This window comes from Malaya genurostris, chromosome 2 (assembly GCF_030247185.1).
Source record: "Malaya genurostris strain Urasoe2022 chromosome 2, Malgen_1.1, whole genome shotgun sequence".
NCBI classification, from domain to species: Eukaryota; Metazoa; Arthropoda; class Insecta; order Diptera; family Culicidae; genus Malaya; species Malaya genurostris.
Genome location: NC_080571.1, coordinates 292,934,299 through 292,958,814, shown reverse-complemented (window position 1 = coordinate 292,958,814; position 24,516 = coordinate 292,934,299). Strand labels below are relative to the sequence as shown.

Below are 24,516 nucleotides of genomic sequence, written 5' to 3'. Positions count from 1 at the left end.
AAAAAAGTTCGTCTTTTCTTCATCAATGTAAAAGTTGTTCAAGAGTGCCCAACCGATTTTGCACAACGTCTAGCACATCATTTCTGTACAACTAACAGTTTCCGAGCTACAACGACAGGAATAAAATCAACAGTAAATTGAGTTTCTTTACTTTCTAAATGTCTAAATGTCTCGAAGCAACTTCTAGGAAGAAGGTCACCAAAAGTAAATTTATTACTTTTTATCTGTAACATAATTTTCTAGTGTTCAGTTGGCTATTTTACATCACGAACTTCTTGGAAATTACTAAAAATTGTTTCTGCTGTAACGAATCTTTCAATATACGGTAATAGCTTTAACATCAATGTGTTGGTTCCAATAACGGGTTTAAAATAACATCGAACAAGAAAACTCGTGTTGAAACATTATATGTTTCGGTCAAATTATGTATTCGGAAATGTTGTATTATTTTTTTCAGTGTGTATTTTTCTATAGTGCCCAATCAATCTACAACTTCTTCTAAAGGGTTTTCCTTTTTAATTGGTCTCTGCACCCGTGCAATGCAAATAATTTGTCATACAGGAGATGTGTGCACAGAGTTTCATCCAAAACGGAGCAAGTCTATTCTAAATTTGCCAACTTTTCTGCTGTTATTTTTCTGAATTTCTCTCGGTGAAGAATAGTTGGCACTAAACGAAATAGTAATTACGTTATTGCTAAATCCTCCTGAAGCATAGGATTCGAATATTGATCAGTAGTCCGGAGCCCTCTTTACCTCAACAGAACTCGTAGAACGTAATCAATACATCATAGATTCGTTCGAAAAATTCCATTGCTCGATCAAGACCCGTCTCAAACGCAAGAAGAACTTGCAAAATCACTCAACCAACCATTTGCCAACGTTTAAAAGCAATGGGAAAGATCCGAAAGGTAGGCAATGAATTGCCATATGAATTGAAGCTCCGTTTATTGCAACCGAGAGAACCAGGAGAGGTCTATCAACGAAAATGGAAGCTTTTGAGCGGAGAAGTGTCAGCAAAACGACTACAATACACTGATTGACATGACAAAATAATGTTGCACCATGACAACGTGATCGCCAACATGTTGCACAGCTAGTAAAACTCTTAGAATTGCTCAAATGGGAAGTCTTACCCCACCGCCGTATAGCCCTGACATTATTCCTTCCGATTACTATTTGTAGAGCACTTTCGCCAATTATGACGAAGTCAAAACTTTGATCGATTCGTGAATTGGGGCCAAACCGGTCGAATTTTTGATAAGGCTATCCGAGAATTGCCCTAAAGATGGGAAAAAGTAGCGACTAGTATATCAATAAAATTTCAAATTTCGAAAAAACGAACTTATTTCTACTTCTAATAATTCTCATAAATTTCTAATTCCATTATGTTACTACTTCTCATCATTTTCGTATGCAGATTTTCATACAACTGTATTACCTTCCGATACATATTTTTCTCCGGGAAATTACAGAATTGAACATGGCAACCCTTCTCGGAACAGACTGCATTCGTCTAAAAGAAACAGAATATTTGTTGCTTCTTCTGTAACCCGAATGGTCGCTTCTCCCCAATCCAATACATCGATTGGCTAACGCCAAAAAATACAGACCTTTTCGATTGAAGATTTGTTCGCAAGGAAAGTGAATCTACATGTTGTCCCATCGGGATGAATAATTCACCAGGCTATGCGTCCGGGCTTCAATTTGACATGCTGATTGAATACAAAGTATTCCGTCGGTTTTACTCCACAGTACAGAGGGGGAGACGTTTTCATGAATAATTCCTTCTGTGCATGGGACGAATCGGTACCACTCGAAGAGGTTTCGCCATAAAAAAAGCGGAATTGAGAATGATGATTTTATAACTCCCGTATTCATGGTTAAGATAAGCTACTGTGGACAAGAGGGGGGATAAGGAGAAGAATGGAAGCATGATGACCTTGGCGCGTTCCTCGTCCGCAAGTTTACTGATCAGCTTGTGCATGTGTAAGTGCGCCCGAGACATACTTCATCCAGAACAAAGTTATTTTCGGCTCCGACTGTCGGCCTGTGTACTCAAATACTACGACGCAATTCAAGCTCCAGCGAATTTCCACATTTGTGCAATTAAAAAACACTAAACACGAAATTCGACACAATTCAGCTGCTCAAAAGTACGTGTACCGCGGCTCGCGATACCTGTTGCGTTGGGTGGGGTCTGGGTCCACCGAAGGCAACCACACAGGCTCGGTTCTGCTCGTGTCGTCGTATAATGCCATTTGGATTAACAAGCAACGAATGAGAACCTGTTGATGTGGTATTGCATGTTTATCAGCAACAGAAGCTCGTGGGTACATTTTTTGGCGTCCGCAGTCGTAAAAGTCGTGGTTGCCGGTGGGGCTTGCTTTTGTTCTTTTCGATGTTATCACCCGCGTTCTTCCTGGGTAGTGGTGGCAAGCATTTTCGGCAAAGAGTGCGTGCAGAAGCATAACTACACTTAGGTGCGCCAATGGGTGGGTTGATGGCTGTTGCCGATGACGATGTCGAACCCTCTGTAGACGGTTGACCTACTTACCAACTGCGGGAGTGACAACGAAAATTAGCTCCTTAATCCATTAATTAGAAAACAAACGAAGCTAATCAGAAATTATTAGGGATAATCCTACAGAAGTTTGTCGTTACGTTATCCCAAAACTACAATGTACTATTGTAACATGAACTACTTTTCAGTGATACTTCAAATTAAACTCATTGAGCTTTTTTTGATATGCTTTCCATACATCTCAGAAGGCAACCCCATGGAACAGTTTTTTAAAAATAATTATTTATTGGAATATGAGTTAAAATTAAATTATTGAGATTTAAATTGGGTGTTCAGCCACAAGTGGTGACTTTTAAGCCCTATTATATACATGATTTGGTTATTACCATGAAGACATCATTTGCATCCGCAATTCTGAGATTTTGGTGTAGGAAAAATTCTAGACCTACTTGTATTGTGTAATGGGAAAAGGGAACATTTATACTAACTTTCTAACTAATACAGAGAGCGAATCGATTCAATTGAAGATTGCATCGATTATTGTCGGAATTTGCTTATAATATTATGTGACATTACATCTAATGGTTTTATATTTGTGAGTCTGTGTAACTCTTTTGTACTAAACCAGGGAGGACGCTTCAAAATCATTTTCAGAATTTTATTCTAAATCCTTTGAAGCGTTTTCTTCCTGGCGGAACAACAACTTGACCAAATTGGTACTGCATAAATGACTGGGCTGAAAATTTGTTTTTTAGACAGAGCTTAGAATTTCTGTTTATAAGAGGATATAAACATTTAATATATTTATTACACTTTGCCTGGATTCCTTGAATGTGATTCTTGAAAGTGAGTTTTTTCTCATATAACTTATGTTTTCTTTAATCTTACTATCGCATACTTCAAAAAACTTTTCTTTGAAAATTGAATAAGAACAAAAAAAGTTTGTTTGGGCATACATTATCATTAACTTTTCATTTCTTAATTGTTTTGGCCCAAGTTAATAAAAATTTATTTGTTTTTTTTTTATTTTCACTCTAAGCAATGGTTTAAAATTTTAAACACACCTCAATCTGTTGTTCCGGAACCGGAAGTGAGAGCATCATAAGACCATTAGATGGGTTCGAACAGGTTTTTTTTATATTGAGGGCGCAATACCGCTAGATAGGTCGCAACACCAGGCAGTTAGATGATTTCGCCTCTTTCGGTACATCATGGGCTTTCCATTTGCTTTATTCAATTTCAAAACATCTTTGGCGTAGTGACAAGATGCCAAATCGTGCCAACTTAGCGAGGGAGCGTCATGGTTGCGTAGGAATGGTAACTATCGCTTCATTAGGCATTCTTAGCGATTTTCATTCAGGTCTTTTTTACGCGGTTTTTTACGCGACTTTCTTACGCAGATTTTTGAAGTTACGCCGATTACCAAAGTTACGCGGTAGTTTTTCACGCAAATTTCCGAAGATACACGATTTTTCGGAAATGTCAAAATTTTTCCAAGTTGATTTTTTTTTCGAAAAAAAAATTGTTTGTGTTACACCAGATCTGGACGTGTCATGCATTTCTAAGTTATTTGGCATAGAAAAAATTCTTCAGTTTCGCGTTGTTTCCACGCGCATTTCCGAAGTTACGCAGCTTTTTTAACAAATTTTTCTGAAGTCACGCGGATTTTCGAAATTTCGCGGTATTTTTGCGTGGTGGCACGTATCCCTCCGCGTAAAAAGAGACCTAAGTGTATTTCCTTGTTTACCGTTCCGGTAGTGATCAAGATTTGTCTTGCTCGACCACAGTTTCATTTTGCCTGCCAAATCAAATTTTTTTTTGGGAAACTTGGCTTTTTGCTTCTCTATCCCGTTTTGTTGAATGGCAGTAAAGAAAAGACATTCCGAGAAAGAGCCTAAAGTTTTCCAGCACATAAGTTTCACTGTTCATTATCACACAGGAAAATTTTGTCATATATTCGCGATTCAACTTTCGAGCCCGGCTTTTAACCGTCACATTCTATTAATCTGGATGGTTCGGTACAGTTTTCACCTTGAACGACTTCATACCTTGCTGGTGCTTGGATGTATGCACTAAAGTTAGAAACATTTATTATTTTTCTAACCACAGTGCGTACCGAAAGATCTGGTCTTTTCGGCAAAATTTTCTTCATCCTCGCGTCCTTCTGGTGGTTCAGTTTTTCTTCCATTTTCCGCTCCGATCCGCTTTTTTATTCCGCTCCCAATCTTCCTGATTTGCTGTAAAACCAAGTTTTTTTTGCAGGTTTTCTCACGAATGTTTATTGCGACCGCAAAAAAAAAATTGCTTTTCGCACTTGTTCTGCATTCGACGCCATCTTCGAACTGAAGGCTTGTTGTATGGCCAAAAATTAATTTTACACAATGAAAGGGATCATCATTCTGCGAAATATTTCACAAGTTGATGAAGTAAGGAAGGAAGGTTTTGTCCTGATTTTGTCGCGATCAAGCCATATGTATTTCTTCCTCAGCTGCTCAAATCACTAAATTAATATGAAAACAGAAATAGTAAAAAGTGGATTATAGCACATTTGCGAGATGAAAGATTACTTCAGATTGGTAATACGATTTAAGTTCCTATAAGTATGAGTTCCAGCGAACTACGCACGCTATTCTAAATGAATAATTTTCACTGACGAATCTCCACATGTAAGAAAAAATGACTACAAGGGACGTAAACGAAACAAGCTCGACAGCACCCCTAAAGAAGCACTTCGTTTTATCTACCAAGCTAAAACACGTTGGTACGATATTCTAGAGATAATTATTAATCACACGAATCCAATCAAATTTTCCGTAACCGAAACCATGTTTGATGTTTCTGTACGCAATCGCGTGTCGGAAATCACAATGATTCTACCTCCTTCCGTTCTACGTTGATTGCCGCCCTCCCTCCACTTTCTGGGTTTAGATTTGGTAAATTACACCACCGGCATAAGTTCCCCGTTTCCAATGGTACCAGCTAGTCTCTTCTTCTGTAATTACTACAACATCAATGAAGACCTTCCCCGTAGAAAAGAGCACTCTGCTGCTGCTGCTTCTTCAGCCTGGCAATGAGTTGCAGCTTTCTAGCCCCGGTGGGTTCGAAACACGGACGGCAATGGACACACGGAGCTGGACAATCTAACCGGCTTGATTAGTGCAGCAGGTCACGTTCTAAACATCCTCACACCGGTTTCTGTGCGCAGCAGCAGCAACACGTCAACAACAAGCTGCTCCCGCCAGCAACAGTTCCTGTTTCTTTCTCCAGCTGGATAGGCTTCAACAGCAGCAGCAACACCAGAACTGCATACCAAGCTGGTCATGTATGTTTCGGGTACTGGCGGATGATGTCTGTGAATAGTATTGCCTACGGGCTTCTCGTGCCGTATTAAAAAAAAGAAAAGTAACAGTTGCATTCGTTTTCGAAAACAGAAAATGGTCAAGTTGTGTTCTGTTGTCCACTCCCCGAGCGTCGAAACAATTAAAAAATATCGAACTGTCCATCAAATTGATGAGGTATGGTAGAGGCCACGTTTCGATGAGGTAATTTAATCTTCAACGTGCTCAAGAAATCCGGGAACTACCAAAGTTATTGGGCTTTAAATAACCACTCTCTGCACATTTGCGCACTCCCATTCATCATAAAGTCATCAATTAATGCCTCATTATCAATAGTACGGGTCCCAGCGGGTGCAACTCTCCGCTAATGTATGCTTTCCTGTTTTTTTTTTTTCATCATCAGTTTCACAATTTAATTGATGGAGTTCCAAAATAGCGTCTTTACTGCTCCAATAATAGATTGGTGGTGGAACCTGAGCTCTTCAAGCGTTTCTGGAACCTCAGATCATCGGCCATAAACGACTAACCTGTTGCTTTCGAGCAACCCGAAGCTCACAGCTCTAAATTGAACCACGACCACAACAACAGATAGGGCATCGGGAGTTAGTTAGTTAGCGTCCCGTTAGCTGGATCCATCCACGCAGAAAATCACGCGACTTCAACGCTCAGAAAAGGGGGGTCGGGATAGAAAGCAAGCGACTCGTGCGGCGGTAGAAGGTTTTGCTGTGCTACTCGATTCGCTTCGCCTGGCCGGCCCCTGCCCGAAGGGTCTCGAGTTTAATTTATGATGTTGAGCTAAACTCTTCACAGTGCTGAATGGCTTCCGAACGACTTGAACTCTCGAAGCTAGTACCGCTGCGAAAAGTACTTTTTTTTCGTTTTTCCCTCCAACCGCGAGGGTGTTCGAGAGAAAGGTGCGCGAGGCCGTGGTCGGTACTTATCGACCGATACCCATTCGGTCTAGTTTGCCTATTGCTTGGGGAGTTTAGGTTAAAACAGTCAAAATCTCTTGAAGTCGATTGAAGAGTCGTATAAATTAGTCGAGTACCGTGTCGAACAGCACAGCAACGAGTGTGTGTGTGTGTTTTTTTTCTCTCGAGTGTAGTGCCCTTCAATGAACGGTGTTATACAGGAAACGCGCTTGGTGTCAGTTGATTCTGGGACAATTTTTTTTTTTCACTGCTGAAACGCTACCTACAACGGTATAGGTAAGAAAATTTATAATTCGAAATAATTTGCTGTTCAATTATTGAAAATGCGTTGCGCTACTCCCAAACCGACGATAGCCGGTGTTAATGCTCAATTCGGTCGGTTACCTATTTATAGCGATATTATCATTATTATTACGGTCATTGTTCACCAGTAGGGCAAGAAAAGAAACAGACCGGTGGTGTTCCGTCCGAAGCAACAAAAAAAAACCCAACCGGCATCGCCATGCTGAGGTTAGATTACAATCGCAAATCGGCTGCCCAAATTTAGACATGTCTACTGCTGCTTAGAGGGATATTTTTGATGGCGGGGTGCCTAGGCCCAAGGGTGATCCCATAACAAAAGCCGGTTTGTTTTGGGAAACCAAATCACGCACGTATTTTTTTTTTGCTGCCGGTAATTTGTTTGCGTCATCGAAAATTGAATGGAACTTTCCTTGAACTGTTCAGTGTTGATCGGCAGTCCAAAATAGCCGAGCCGATTTGTGTTGCTGATAGTTAGTAATAATTTTGCGTCACGATGCTCGAATTCACGAAAATTTGTTAAACTTCCAGAGAGATGGGGCCGATGAAGATTAGAGTAGAAAGATTAAATAATTTGCGAGGAGAGAGAGAGAGAGCTAGACTAAAATCGAGGCTTTTCCATCCCTGGGAATTTTATTTATTTAATTACTTATTTGCAAGTAAGTCTGGGCTTACTAGGAGTTAGTTGAATTGACAGACGAAGCGGGAAAAGTATATTTTTCATCGTTTTTTGGGCCATCTTCCACCTGCAAATAATTGATAATTGCCGACGAGCAACTATGGACCAAAAAATTAGGAGATTTTTTGTTCAGCATAAACTGTTACGCACTGACGAATCTAAGACGAAACGTAAGGAAAAATGAATACGGTTGGGCCCTACACAGTTAGAAAAAATGTTGTGATTTTTCATCTTATTAGATGCACATAAATGGAGCGTAATATTTCTCACAAACCTATGTTCAAAAATATGTAAAATTATGTGATTTGAAAATTACATGGCTTGTAATCGAATAAAATAAATAAAAAAACGAATGATGGATAGTAGCTATCGAGTAGTAGCGCGGCTCGAACCGAGAAACATTAGATCGCAAAGCACGCCGCTAATCAACTAAACCACAAAAGCCCAAATCTGCTTTATGAATAATTGATACGTATAAATCCATAAAGCGGTACTTGGAAACCGAGTGCAAATTACACTCGGAATCAGTAAAATTCTGTACGAATGGAATATTACGTCACTTGACAAGTTAAGTAGTTATGAATTGTTTGTAGAATTATTTATTTAAATTTTTTTTTATTCAGGCCTATTTGCGTACAAGCTTTACGTGGCCGATTGAGCCGATTTTTTAAATATTTTTTTGTTTAATTGGATCTCGTTGTCACCCTTTTTCTAGGGGGAGAGGAGCTTCCATTTCCCTCCTGCGAGGATTGAGGGGCACTTCGTTCGTGGTTCGTCTCGTCATCCATTGCCGCATCGGTGGTTGATTTCGTTGCTAGTTGCTGGAGATGCGCCTTGTTGTACATTGTTTGCAGTTGCTGGTTGGTTGGGTGGTAAGTTGTTAACTGCAGCTGGTGTACTTTGTTCTATTGGGGATACGTTGGATGGTTTCGTTGAAGGGGATGCTTCACTGTTGTTGATGACTGTCATAGGTGTACTGGGGTTGCTTAGGGTTGGTGTGAAGGAAGCACCGTTGTCCTTTGGTGTGGTTGTCTCCTTGTCCAGTTTGTCACATGGCTTACCATAGTGTACAGCTTTTTGGCAATATTGACATGTGGCCATCTGATTGTCATAGGTAACAAGTGATTTGCACGGAATTCTTGTATCTTGACCGAAAATCACATAAGAATGTATAGGCCTCTTCAAGTGTATGCGTAACAAACGTACGCCATTTAGAATACCGGGGAAAAAGTTCTTCCACTTTTCTTTTTCGATAGAGAGAAGGGGGTCTCTTTTTACGCGGTTTTTTTATGTTTAGAGAGAAGGGGGTCTCTTTTTACGCGGTTTTTTATGCAGTTTTTCGGATTTCCGAAGTTACGCGGTTTTTTTACGCGAATTTCCAAAGTTACGCGATTTTTTTCCCAAGTTACGCGGTTTTCTTGTTTTGTCTTAGAAATGCATGAATATTCGAGGTCTGGTGTTATCCCGAATTTCAGGGTAGCAAGTGACCGGGAAAACCGGGAAAAAGTCGGGAACTTGGTTTTACCGGGAAAAAGTCAGGAATTTTAGTGCAAATCCGGGAAAAAATTCCCTAGTCCTAATCTTAGTCACGATTTTCAGCATCCTTTTCCTGATACAACAAATGAAAAGTTGAAGGCAATTTTGTGTTCGAACTAGAAGTTCAGTACAAGTTTTGAAACATCTTATTGTCCCACACAGGTTCAATGGTGCACAATCCATTGAAAATGGGGCTAACACCTCATGTCTCAACGGTTTTTGTGTGGGTTTGACAGCAATTTTAAACCAATAAGAGCTCTCTTAGTTGTCATCAATAACAGCACAATGAATGCTCATACTGAAAAATAAGGATAATTTGGATGCTTCTGCTGGATTTGTAATAAATTTCGACAAATATTAGAAATGGTTCCAAGTGCAAATGACAGTTGCTCTTTGTTTATTTTCTCTTTCAATTATTACGGCGTATTCCTATATTTTCCAACATTTTTTTAACAGCAGATCGAAAGTTGATAGTTTCACAGATTCAGTCGTTATTCTCTGCAAAGTGTAAGATAGAAGGATAGCCGATAGGACCGTAATAATCGAAAGAAATAGTAAAGAAAGAGGAGGAACTGTCATTTGCACTTAGGATCTTTTTTAGTGTTTGTCTTCAAATTTCAGAATAAGTATGCATAATGGTAAAAGTAGCATCAGGTAACATGTTTAATAATTTTTATTAAGAATTCTTAGGAGCCGTGTTTTTAGTTGTCAGCTAATGATTCCCCTAATTTCACCAAAATTTGTCTCAGTAATGTCAAATTGTGAGAATACTTTATCCATCGTTGGCAAGGAAAGGAGTATTTGATTTCCTTCTTTGACAGCTGAAATTAGTTTTTCAGAGTTCGTAAGAGCCTTTTCAGTGAATCTATGTTTAATTTTTATTTTCGAAGATTATCAGCTATGATGAGGATATTGATGTCGACGAAGGAGCAGTCGAAGAATGTCGATGATAGAAGAATCAAATTTATATCATCTCAGTCACTAGGCATAGATTGTTGTTTTTCCAAAGCGTACGTTTTAAAAATTCTAGAAGGATTTTGTTCTCTCGCCAAAACCCAACTCTGGAAGATTATCGTATATCGTATATGATGTTAGCAGTGACGTCTCGTCCTCATGTGCACCTCGTGCACTGAACAACTGGTCGAATAGGCTCTGTGAGAACTTGTATGAACACATTCAGGAGAGGCTTCAGTGGCTTATGCTTATGGCAGTTGGAAACAAATTGCTGTCTCAGTTGCAACGTCGAAACGGTTCTGATATCTTACCATATAATCAGTGCACAACCCGTAAATTCTGTCACGAGACGCCACTGGTTGTTAGAAGGAATCGGGTTTGCGGGAAGAGTGTTGTTTTTTAGTTCATTCATTTTTAATTTTTAACTTTATACTTTTTCCAGACTATACCAGGCTAAAAAGTATTGGAATACACTAGAGATGGTCAGTCCGCGAAAGGTCCAAAAGAACTAGTTCTCCTCGAAGATTGAGTGAACTAGAGTTCTTTATTGAAGAATGATAGCTCTCTATTCTTCTCAATGGAAATGAAAGTAATCGAGTTCTTTGAGTATGTATTTGCTGGTTTGAAGAATGATTGTTGAAAACATGCGAAAAGCACTCACTATTATTGAATCTGTTTACTGCAAAATATAATTTGTTGCTCTCATATTATTTTCGAATTAACATACAAAGTTTCAAACTGATCACTTTCATCACCATTGGCCAGATATGTTTCTTGTTTTAATCCTATTGTTACATCGAAGTTACTGGCGAAATAAAAGACAAAATAAAGATGGAATACATTGGGCTGGATGGTACTGTTAGTTCAGAAGATGAACGTTTGGACAAACTGTGGATGAGATTTTCAATTGTAGTTCCAAGGAGATACCCGAAAAATACTTATTTCTCAACTCTCGATGTTTTTTTGGACATGGGATTTCAACTTAAAGCTTGAACGAGAAAAATATTTTAAAACCCCTGAACATAGTCTATTACATAGTATAATTTTTAGTCTCGCGCACCGGGAAAACCGGGAAATTGAAATCGCTAATTCACTTGCCACCCTGGAATTTTTTTAAGTCAACTTTTTGACACAAAAAATATGTACAGATTACACCAGATCGACGTTTAATGCATTTCTAAAACATTTGGCATCAAAAAAAATTTTTTTCTTGAGTTTTGAGGTTTTTTTTACACAGATTTCCGAAATTACGCGTGTTTTTTTACGCGAATTTCCGAAGTTAGGCGGATTTTTTTACGTGGATTTCCGTATGTCCCGCGTAAAAAGAGACCTCAGTGTATCAATGCCACCGTCCCTCATTTCTCCATTTTCTCATTATTTCATCGATATATTTTAAATCTGTGACGTTTGGCTATAAAGAGTGTCTGAATTATTATAAACGAAGTAATTACGATACATACGGTTTTCAATGAAAACCGAAAATGACTGACAGAGTAAATGAAAGAAAGAACACAACTTTGAAATTATTGGTTCGCTTTTGCCGTTGATTTCACATGGATCTCGTTATCATAATTTGCAAGTGTAGCTGAGAGTGACATTTATTTTTCGTCTTTTTCGTTTGACATGAGTAAACGAAAATGACTTTTATTAGCTCTGATCCGATGTGAGCTTGTGCTGTCTTCAACTTACAAGACCTTATAACTAGAGGAATGAAGTTACTATTTTTGAAAAATTAGATCATCTTTACATCTTCTTCTATGAAGGCAAACTTTATAATTTGCAGTTTTTTCACTCATCACCCTGTAATTCCGGAACCGGAGGTCAGCTCCATATAAAATTTTGCGTACTCCCCGAGCTGATTCCAATGGCCTTGGTTTAAAAGTCGGTTTTCACTTTGATTGCTTAGCCTTTCTATAAGAGAAAAAACATCATCCGACAGAAAGTCTCTCTGATTAAAACAGATACACGAGCGGTGGTAATAAAACAAACAGTATTTTCTATTAAGCGAACTTCAAAATGATTTGGATGTAATGGGAGTATTAGTAATCAGTTAAGTTACCTTTTAAAGTACTCAGATACCAACTGTCACGTTTTCTTCAAAGTGCCACTCCCGGTAAAAACCTGGTGGTCGGGCAACAGTTCTAATCCGAACAGAAAAAAAATCATTCGATACCTAATTTATCGTTGCGCCACATCCACATAGTCGTTATTATTTATATGACTGGGATTAAAAGTCACTTCGACGGGCAGGCGCATCAGATGATGGTGTACTTCGATTTACCGAGCTAGCTAGTTTGGTTAGTATTTTCATAATTGCGCTGGATGTGTACGGCATTTCCGCTGGCAACTTAATGCGATGGCATTTGCCGATAGTTTGGCCGTGCCTGTCGGGGTGTACCCATTCAAACAATGTTCCTAATGCTTTTTGTTGGGCCACAAATCGACCAGCGTTTGGTACAGCACGAGAAAAAAAGAGAGGATCAGAAAAGACTTCATCGGCGCTTTTGTTGGCAGCTTCGAGCGTTCATCGCCTGCTGGTCATCATCGGTCGCTGGTTCCCAGCAAAATGAAAATCGAGTACTGTTATGTTTTACGTTTGATAAATCTCTAAAATACAAGAGTAAACACCTCCGGTGTGTTTCCGCTCTCTCTCTTTCTTTCCGGTACTGGTTTCAATGACATGCAATAGGTTCAATTTATTGATATTGTTGACCAATGCCTTATTCATTCAGGTGGAAACTCCCGAAAAAAAATGGCTCGAGATTTGGAGTGGATTTCAAAAACTTGAATCTTGGTCTGGTCTCACATCGTGAAATGCAAGTTGATTCCTGGCTCCACAACATTCAGCCATGTATGATACGAAAACGGCAATAAACGACAGCATATTCCGTTGCACCATCTGCCAATTGCCTATTTCATTTCCAATCCCGCGAAAGCAGCACCCCGATGGGTGTAATCTGTACTATCCATTTTCTTACTTCATTTCGTTCCAGACACCCGGGGACTTTTTTTTCCATTTCACACCGTCAAATCGGTCCCAGCAAGAAGCAACCCAAGCGCCATCTTGTACCTACATCACCCGCAGCATCCTGTTGTAGGCAACCGAAGAAAGTGTAGAAGAACCACAGCCAACTGGCCATAATTTTGCGCCATTAGTCCCGGTTGTGAAGCTCTTCCCCCCACACACACAACCACACGCCTTTGGGATTAGGATTAGAATCGCGGTCAGAGAGGGGGTGCTATCCAGGGTCCAGGTTACTGTCTGTCGTAAAACCCGTAATCAAACAAAACCAGGCCGAGTATAGCCGCCCATGCCTATCCTATGTCAACACAGGGAGGAGAACTGCGCGTCTGGGGAAATGGAAATATATTAATTAAAGTACTTTCATTAATTTATTTAAAGGGCCAATCCTTGGCATCGCGGGGTAGAAATCTTAATTATATATTCCTCCCGATAATCGAATGGGGATTATTATAACCTGAATCATCAGGCAGGCAGAGTGGAAACCGGTGAGTGGTTGTACCAGGTTTAGCGTCGTTGATTTTAACTAACCAACCTAGCATCGAAGTTGAACCAGCAAACAGAATGATCGCGCACCGGCTTTTAGTTTGAATAGACTAACGGAACATGTACGTTTCTGTCACACTAAATTGCTGAAAGAAGTGCCCCCACAGGCAGACCGTTCGATCCGCTGTCGTTTCCAGTTGATCTGAAAAATCGTTTCATTTCCACTTCTATGCACTGGTTTTAATGGAGCGGGAATGTGACTTGAAGTCGCATGCACACAAAATAAGAGCTTCCCTGCATAAACGTATCTTTCGATTCGTTACAAACACTTTTGTGTTATTGCTTAGTTGATACTTTCTGTAGTTAAAACTTTACCGCACGTATCTAAAAAATTTCCAATAATGCTACCGAATACTGTCGTGCTAGTTTTGGGTGTACCACAAACGAAGTGGCTCAGCTTATCCAACGTACAACGTGAACCGAGGGTAATATTTTTCCTTCGTGGTTTTATTGCTGGCTCGTTATAGCGGAAATCTCTGGATTAAGCGATTTAATTCAAGAAATTTGTCAGACTTTTTGATATGCCACATGAAATGCACCAACTGTTATGGCTGTGAGTGAATTCAGGATCTTACCATGCGTAATCTACCGCCATGGAACGTTCTAGCGTTCTTGTCGATTCCTGTTTTTCACTGCCCGTTGAAAGTAACATTGTAAGTTTTATGGTCCCACTTTTTTTACGTCCCATATCCGTTGAAAATTAACTAGCACAAACCGTAAAAAGTTCTCTTTATGGAAAACATGTTTCAACTTAATCATCTCTAAGCATCGGCAGAAACCTTTCATAGTCATTGAATTACTATGGAATAATACGTGGGTGAATAAGAATGTACAAGTTCACTCATCACTACACAGATTTGAGAATTGAGACCTAGTAAAGAAAATATATTTTTTTACTACTAAGGAGTGTATCGATAAGTAGTTAGCAACATTCAAACAGTTATTACTCTGAAATGGCTTAATTTTTTGCAGCGTGTTTTGCGGTGACATGTTTGTTTACATGTCAATAACAGCTGCGCAATCGATTGGTTTCGGTACGGTTTATCGATTCAATGATGAGTCGAATTGATCCGGAAACGCGAAAGAAAATTCTGCACACTTGGTGCTCAGAAAGTGGTGTCACGTACAACGAAATTGCAAAACGGGTGAAAGTGCACCACACCAGTGTCAAAAATATTATCGAGAAGTTCAGTAAGACCCTTTTCATGAAGGATTTGCCACGATCCGGTAGGAAAACGGGTCCCAGTCAGCCCGGCCGGGACTTAAAAGTGGTTGAGTACATCAGGAAAAACACATCGGCGTCGACGCGGGATTTGGCCAAGAAGTTCAATGCCAGCATCGGGATTATTCAACGGATCAAAGTTCGGAACTCCCTGAAAACGCACAAGAAACAGAAGGTGCCGAAAAAGTCCCTGGTACAGCAAGTTCAGGCCAAAACAAGAGCGCGAAAACTGTATAACCGGATTCTACATAATAAAGACGGATGCATTCTGATCGACGACGAAACCTACGCCAAGGAAGACTCTCGAGCACTGCCCGGACAGCAATATTATACGAAATCGGTGTACCAGGACCTGGACGACACTGACACTACGGTGGCGATGGAAAAGTTTGGGCAGAAGGTGTTGGTCTGGCAAGCAATTTGTACCTGTGGTTAGCGGTCGTCGATTTTCTTCACGAAGGGCACAATTAACGCCAAGGTGTACGAGGAAGAATGTTTGAAGAAGAGAATGCTGCCACTGAACAGAAAGCATAAGGCTCCTCCTCTCTTCTGGCCGGAAATGGCTTCAGCTCACTACACCAACTCCGTTCTACAGTGGTTGTCAAAAAATAATGTACAATTCGTGGAAAAGGACATCAACCCACCGAACTGCTCGGATCTTCGGCCAATTGAAAGGTATTGGGCAATTGTCAAGTGGCACTTTCGGAAGGAAGGTACAGTGTCCCAAAACATGCAGGAGTTCAAAAAAAACTGGACAGCTGCCACCAAGAAAGTCACAAAAGTAACTGTGCAGTATTTAATGATCATTTTCAAAAAATCCAAATACTTCGATTTCGATCATTTTTGCCTCTTTCGAAAAGCAGCAGAGTCCCACGCAGAACAGATTCTAGTTCTTATTGAGCTTGAGCGACCAACCGAATTTTGAATTTGTATAGGGTTTAATATATAGGGTGTACAATATTGAACACTTTTTACCCTATAACTCCGGAACCGGAAGTTGGATCCGGATGAAATTCACGAATTCCGTATGGGACCACGAGACCTTTCATTTGAATCTAAGTTTGTGTAAATCGGTCAAACCATCGCTGAGAAAAGTGAGTAAGATCCATTTTGGTATATATGACCACTGTTTCCGGTACTTCCGGAACCGGATACCGGGAACCAGGATAGCCGGAATCGGTTTGTTTAGTTGCCTACTGATAATGACTATCGATCTGTGTAGTTTTGAGACCATTTTAGAATTTTTTTTACGTTTTTTGTTTCGCCGGTTTAAGTGACGGTGTACAATATTGAACACACTTTACCCTATAACTCCGGAACCGGAAGTCGGATCCGGATGAAATTCAGGAATTCCGTATGGGACCACGAGACCTTTCATTTGAATCTGAGTTTGTCAAAATCGGTTCAGCCATCTCCGAGAAAACCTAGTGAGATTATTTGACACATACACACACACACACATACACACACAGACATTGCTCAGCTCGATGAACTGAGACGAATGGTATATGACACAATTTTCACTAGTCGGTTTTTCAAGTGATTGCATAACCTTTCTATATGAGAAAGGCAAAATTAAAAAAAAATCTTCGTTTTCAAAACAACATTTTTGGGAAACAAAACGGCGAAGGAACCCAAATAAAAGTTATGACATGATGTTACGAGTCTAATGCTTCTTCAGATTGCACGGTAAAATTGTGGTTTCGGTACTCCACTGCCGATGAAGCTTGCAGCGGTAAGCCCTACGATGCACTTACAAAGAACAATGTTAAAACTACATGAGATGTTGATGCTGGATGCCAAAAGTTTTTAGTACTGAGCGTACATACCATAATTTGAGTAAGAAGATATTCTGGGTGCTGTATATATACGTAGGACTAAAAAGATCAACGCGAGTGCACCTCGGAAGCATGTTTGGCTATACTGATGTAGATTTGATAACTGTTGACGAAACCTGGATCCATTATTACTATTATTATTATTCTGGAGTACTGAGCTACAATTTTGGCCTTGTATCACAATGTTCACATTGTTAGCCTGGGTTGGCGGTTCAATGCGCAGGTCTTACAAGCCAGTTGTCATACGCTCGAGCCCCGACCTTGAAGGATTCTTAGTGTAGGTAGGATCGTAGTACTAGTCATTCAATGATTCTGTACGCTAAGAATCGGCTGCGTAGTCTGTTGAAACAGAAAGGCCAAATTCCACAAATGGAATGTAATGCCAAGGTTTTGCTTTTACAAAAATTGTTTAATCTTAAAGTAACAATTCATTATCCTGTGTCGGATTTGGATTAAACTGAGTAGAAATCTATGAAACCATATGAATTCATGCGTGCGAAAATCGTCGCAGTCCTCTCTGAGAAATCTACATGAGGACCGTTTTGTAATTTTTGACCTTTTCGGTTTTTGCATCGTCCCTTGTAGTGAGCTGTTGAGGTGAAAATGTTCTTCAGTTTCGGCATTGTACATTTCGGGAAGTGCTGTCGAAGTATGTCATGTTTTAGAGCATTTTCTCGACCAAAAAACAATATTTCCCGCGATACTAAATTATCTGCAATTTTCTGTTTCCTCCTCCATTACAGATTATTATTATTCTAAACCAGACAGGCAGGGTCTAAACTCTCGCGAACCATGGGTAAAGCACAGAGCAAACGTTCGGTGGACATCACGACAGACCCGTCCAAGGACGGCGGAATCACAGAAGGCACCGGCAAGCTGGAGAAAATTGAAGACATCGATCAGATCAAATCACAGCCCAACGGCGACGCACAGCACACTGAAGGTGGCGGTTCGGTAAGTGTTTTGCAGCTTTTTTGGGTTCACATGGGGAAGCTACTGGCTCCCACCGGTTTATGGAATGGATTATCGTTTTCTGATCCAGGGCAGGATTAGTTTGACAATTAATGTTAAAATTAGAATCTGACCGGGGTCGAGTGTCGGATTTTTCCCGTTGGGATTGGATGGATTACATGTTGATATGCCTTTAGTACAGATAAATTGTTTTCTGGGTTTGATGAAAAATTCAATGCGCATAATCGAACATAAACATTATCAAATTAATCTTAAGCTCTAAAACATTTAATTTCAATAGCTTCAATGTCTACTCGACACCTCTCGTTGTTTCCCATGTGCAGTCTATTTTCTTCGTCAAATCAAAGAACGAATCTTGTACCAATAATAGACTGACGCAAATGTTCGAAACATCCGCCATGGCTGATATTTAACCTTAATGCCTTCGGATCCGTTAACGCGATAAAAAGTCAGGAAGTTAACTAGCAATCTGTTGTACCGCGTCCATTCTGCGTCCTCCTTGGTTTCTGGCCTGGCCTCTGAGGTCAATGGCGGTGAAGGCAGCAGCAGCAGCATCATCAAAGTTTAGCAAAACCGAGCGTCCGAGCTTCCCCAAAAGTTAATTATTATTGCCCGGAGGGATTTGTAGGTTGACTGACTGGCTAACTACGCGATGCTAATACCGATGTGTGCTCCCTGCTGCTGCTGCTGCGTGAGTTTAGTAATAAAAAATTATCTCTTTAATCTCTTGTTTTCCACCTAGTTTGTTCTTCATTGCTTCTGGTCCGAAAACTGAGCATCACGCCATCGTCGTTCGTTCGTTCCCTTCGTTCGGTTTAGTGTACTATCAAATTGGGATTTTCGTATCTTTACAACGGTCAAACGGCAGTAACTTGAAATAGACCGGTTTATGTTTACTGTTTTGGTACTTCTTATAAAGGAAAACACAGACGAACTTTTGTGGCATGTCTCAGAAACAAATAATTAAATTTTTCGATGAACCCACACACGATGGTAAATTGTTCCTGAGGAAGGTGTGTAATCTCTTAGAAATGCCAACGATTGTTTGGAATCCTACTGTCGCACATCTGTTCTGGTGGCGGTTCTTTGAGGGTTTTTGTAGATGACCATCGTGTGATTCGTGTTGCAACCGTAGAAGGTTAGGATGAATGACCATAAAATCAGCTTTTATGTTTTAATTTTCTTTCCGCCATGGCTATTATAACGTGCTTCAATCGTGCTATCCTTTTGGCAGTGACGAATGGGTGGACGTGTGAGACGAGGGCATTTAAATTGTCGACCTCTTTAAGATGTAAGATGTGCACAGACTTCAACTGGAGCGGGGACCGTTACTCTGACAGGTTTCTTGGAAGATGTTACCGTTGATGGTATCAACCTCATTATGTTAATATTTTCTCACGGGATAACATCATGTGCGTGTGTGTGAGATGCGATTACTCGTTGCTTGAGATTACGGAAGTAATCGATAACAATGTGATTAACGTTTTTGTGAGTCAGTATTCCCAGTCATTGATCATAAAATTCCACTTAAATTCCGCTCTGTGATAAACAGCTACTAGAATATTTTGGAAGAGATTCAACAATGTATCATTCGTGAAACGTGACGCCAAAGTGGGCTCGGAAAAGTTCTTCGTCATGATTCCTCTACTGAGGAGTGTAGGCCAACAAATAGATCCGGCAAGAGTGGAGTGAAAGTGCGTGTCTGGCATTAATCACGCATCAAGTTTGAGTTATCACTTGTGTGATTTGGTAAAGTTCCCTTAAGTAATAAAAGAGTCACAAAAAAGCCCTTTGGTTGAGTTGATGTAGAACATTGAATAATTCATCAATATGGTTGTTCGTTCGAATGAAGTTCGCTTTTATTCTGTGAATTACCATTCGTAGTAGATTGAATGGGATGTAGCTACGTTACTTTTACATAATGCTACATCGTGCTGAACCTACTTGAACACTCTTCAGCCAAAAACAAAAGCAAGCTCCACGATGGAGTTGTGGTCTTGTGGGTAAAACGATCACGTTCTATGAAATCCGTGAGATTTCGATTCTCATCGAACATGATACGTCTTTTTAAACTTGACTGCGAATTTCAAATTACTGGTTCATTCGTTACTCATAAGAAACAATATTATTCGTCTTCCTATTTCTCAATGGTTTCAAATTCTAGAACATTGCGTAATATTGACAAAGTTATTAAACGCTGTTATTCTATCAATACAACAAATGTATTCGCCCTTATTCTGAATAACGACGTATCGTTTTTTTGTTGGTCGTATTCCATTCGTATTCCTAGCAAAACCAAAGGTAGCTAGGATTCGACCGAACCATATTCGATCGAAAAACCAATACGATGTTAAGCAGAATAAGGGGGATTATCTTGCTCGAAATCGCAAATACATTGAGGTCTTTTTTATGTGGGGAATACCTACCGCAAAAAAAACGCACAAAAAAAACCGCGTTACTTCGGAAATAAGCTTAAATCTAATGTAATGCCAAAAAAACGACGTTGGGACGTTGGGAGATTTCCGAAATTATTTGTCTGATGTCAGATGTCTTAGAAATGCATGAAACGTTGAGATCTGGTGCAATCTCAAAAAATATTTGTTTGAAATATATCGAAAATTTCCAAGTGTCAGAGAGTTGACTTAAAAAAATTTCGGGATAATACCAGATCTTGATGTCATTAAAATGAATCATTGAATTGGCTTGTGATTTAATTGAGGTTACCGAACTCAGTTGAAAATCAAGCGATACAAATACAAAAATGGTTAGACGTGAACGAAATGAAAGTGTGACGGAAGTTTTCTCCGGTATCCGTAAGGGCGAGTGCGAATGTTACGTATGTGACTACATTAGGCGATTCCACCTTTTATGATTTTCGGACAAGGCGAATAGAATCCTTGTAGATCGTTGGTAAGCTACGAAAATGAGCTGCTTTTTTGTTTTGTGAATAGCCTGCTCACTACAGCAAACCCTGCACTGAAACTGCTGAAAAGACATCCTCAACCAAAAACCAGTACTTCTGAGTCACCACAAATGAAAATAGTCGTGTGATTCTGAACAACATTCTCTAGAACATCAATAGCAACCGTTGTGAAACAAGGTAAATCAGTAACAATCAACATCGTTTTCAACTACACTAAAATCAACTTCCGCATTACTAACAGCAACGACGATGACGCAACAAAAACAAACGAATAAGGAGTGTACCGAAAATAAGCTATCTACATACATTTGTGTTGTACGCATGTATTTGTGATGGTTTTTTATGCTCAGATCACAGCATGCTGTGCGTTTGGCTGTCAGGTTTCGTTTGTTTACTTGTTTGTGCGGTTGAAATTCTGCATTTTCAAAATGTCGCGTATTGAAAAAGAAATTAAAATTAAGATTTTGGACAGATGGCTAAGTGAGAAGGGTATTACTATGCGAAAATTGGCGAAGCGGTTTGGAATTCATCATGCCAGTGTTAAAATCATCATTAATAAGTTTGAGGAACACTATTCTTTGGATGAGCTACCAGGAAGAGGCAGGAAACCCGGTTCTTCTAACCCAAAACTGGACCAGAAAGTGGTATCTCTAATCATGAAGAACAGCGTATCAAGAGGCGAAATCACCTGAAGACCAACAAGTAGCAGAAAATCTCGAAACAAAGTGTAGAACAGAAGAAGCGAGCAGCAACAAGGGTCCGGAAATCGTATTCGCGTCTTTTGCAGTGTCCGGATGCATGCGTTTTGATGGACGATGAGACTTATGTAGAGGAAGACTCAAACACCCTTCCAGGTCCACAATACTTTACTGACGTCGTTGGGGAGGATGTGAGCGATGCGGACAGGTCGATTCAAGTGGAGAAATTCGGTCGAAAGGCATGGTATGGCATGGCAAGCAATATGTTCCTGTGGTTTGAAGCCAACCATTTTTTACACTACCGGAACTATAAATGAAGAAATCTATCGATCTGAGTATCTCTAGAAGAGATTGCTGCCTTTATATAAGAAGCATAGTACCCCTCCACTGTTTTGGCCGGAATTAGCGTCGGCTCACTATGCCAAAACCACACTCAATTGGCTTACGGAAAAGGGTATAGATATCAATCCACCAAATTGCCCACAGCTTCGATCCATCGAACGTTACTGAGCAATCGTGAAGAGGGTCTTCAAGAAGACTGGTTAGGCAGCTGGGAACATGCAGGAGTTCAACAAAATTTGGGCTCGAGCGTCCGAAAAATGCGATGCAACACTTGTCCGGAACTTGATGAAGAGCGTTCGATCAAAATTACGAAAATTCATGAAGGAATATCTTAAATTTCATCCGGTTTTCATTATGCTCAGGTTTAACCTCGTACAACAAAGGATCAATTTTTATTTTGAACAAAATATCGTTTTTTATCATAATTTGAAAGAGAAATTTGTGGATAGCTTATTTTCGATACACTCCTCATGCGAGCGGATCATCTGACCTTCAAGTCTCGCCTGCATACTAATGAGAACATCTATTCCCCAACTAATAGAAGAAAAAACGAGTTGAAATGCCGACTCTATTCAATTTACAAATTTAGAGCCGTATCAAATAAATGAATTGAATAGAAAATAGCTTAAAAAAATGTCACAATACAAAAATATTCCACTACGCAGGGTGGCAATTGACCGGGAAATCGTCAAGAATTTGGTTTCTTCGTGAAAAACTGGCAATAAGCCGAGACTTTTAGTGAAAAACTGGGTAAAATATTACTAGCACAAATATCAGTCACAATTCGATATTTCCCAAAACAATTTCAAATGTGTATTCTGGCCGATTAGTTCCAAGGTGGTGGAATATATAACTAATTGAATTAATCATTCCTTAATTTGAAATCCTGAATATTAGAATGAATGGTAGATGATCTGAATCAAAATCAGTTTACTACAAATGTGAAATTGATCTTCTAGAACTAGATCAATTGTAGAAGAATTTCTTATAGACGATAAATCAGTTGGACTATTTGGAAATAAAACTGGCTAAAAACCAACGGAGAGTTCATCATGAGGAATTTCTGATTTCTTGCTTTATTTTGAAGAATTCCTGATTTCTGATTATTTTGCTGATTACTCCACGAGATATGCTTAGCATTTAGAATCCTGTTAGGAAAATATAGCTCGATATCTTGTGCGTTTTGGCAGCTTTAGTTTGATTCATTATCTCATCAACGCAACGAAATCGTAAACATGCTGCATTTTAAAAATGGAATGACATGGCGGATGTACCTATTGTTTATTGACTAACAGATACATTAGAAAAAAAATTGTAGAAGAGCCAGTTGTGGCATCCGAAAGGTTTTTCTCACAAACCGGGAAAGCGGGGGAAAACCAGGAATGCAAATCGACAATTCATTTGCCACCCTGACTACGACAAACAACAGCGATGCCGAATCAATGGACGTGGACGTGATTAGTAAATATTTGCCCTACTTAATTTTCTCCAAAGAAAAAAAATAACGAGACTCATTTATACCAAAAATGTTATATAATTACACAAAGTGTATAGCTTTAAGCTGGCTTCGTTTTGCTTTAGGGCGATGAACGATTGTCAAACGTCAACTTACTTTTACGATTGTCGGTTTAATTTCAGATAAGTTTCTTCTTCGGTAGAATTATGACTATGACATTAATTACGACTATGAGTTATTTTTTTCGGTAAATTCGATCGAAAACATCGAAACAGTGCAAGTTGTTCGACAGTCAGCCTTTTGATTGGAGTGCTAAATTAATGGAATATTATTTATACCCATCAGATTTATTTTCTCCAGATGAACTATTCCCGATCAACATAAAATGTCTGAACTATTTCTTTTTGTCACTTGTTTTAAATTTTCATTTTACTAAAGAACATTTAAGGAAAAAAATTAAAATAAAATTGAAATTTAAAATGTTATAGACAGGTAGACTGGATAAATTTGAACCGATGGGTAAGAAAAATAACAATGAAAAACATTGCGTTCGCGAGAGAGATCATTATTAGAATATTTTGAACCCATTTCAGCAAAACAAAGACAAAAAAGTCTTTCAATTGATTTTGCAATTTCGGATAAACATACAGACCAATTCGCACCCTCTCGTTCTGCTACTAACACATATGATGAAAGCATTCAACCGATGTGGTTCTATTGATCAAATGTCATAATAGACACACGGTGAGGCCTGAGATAGGAGCCTGAGTGCTAAATAAAGAACTCACAATAATCGAATTATTTTTATAAGTTACTTGTGAAATTTTATCTGCAGATGGATCATCAAATTTTTTGATATCCGGGATTCGGATTATGTTGATGTTTTTAATTCGATTGAAGTTAAAAATTAAAAATTTGGAAACGGTCTGAAACCTGCGTGTTCTTCTAAGAAACTATACCATACTTCTGATTCTTGAATTTTATCACAAATTTTGAAATGAAATTTCAATGAGAATCATAAAAATCACGTCATTAAACATACTTCAGCTTCAATTAAGCGAATTTCAATCATACTCACCAGGCTTTCTTTCTATTGTCACAATTTGGGCATAGCACGAAGCTCTATTCGCATCCTCTCATTTCGCTACTACCGTAGAATGATCGTCGCCCTAATTATGCATTTGTTCTGTACACTGATGAACCGGTTACAATAATCCGTTGAAACAATATGTAGAA

The 24,516-nt window shown here is 39.3% G+C and overlaps 1 protein-coding gene across 6 annotated transcripts in view; it reads left to right on the top strand.

Annotated features, from left to right (window-relative positions):
• Positions 1-24,516, top strand: part of LOC131430606 (calphotin-like) — a 287,389-nt gene that overhangs the window by 154,753 nt on the left and 108,120 nt on the right. For all 6 annotated transcript variants that reach the window (XM_058595706.1, XM_058595708.1, XM_058595707.1 and 3 more), the window contains exon 3: positions 17,633-17,843. In XM_058595706.1, coding sequence (XP_058451689.1) covers positions 17,682-17,843 — 162 coding nt within the window. In that variant the 5' untranslated portion in view covers positions 17,633-17,681. The remainder of the gene's footprint in view (positions 1-17,632; positions 17,844-24,516) is intronic.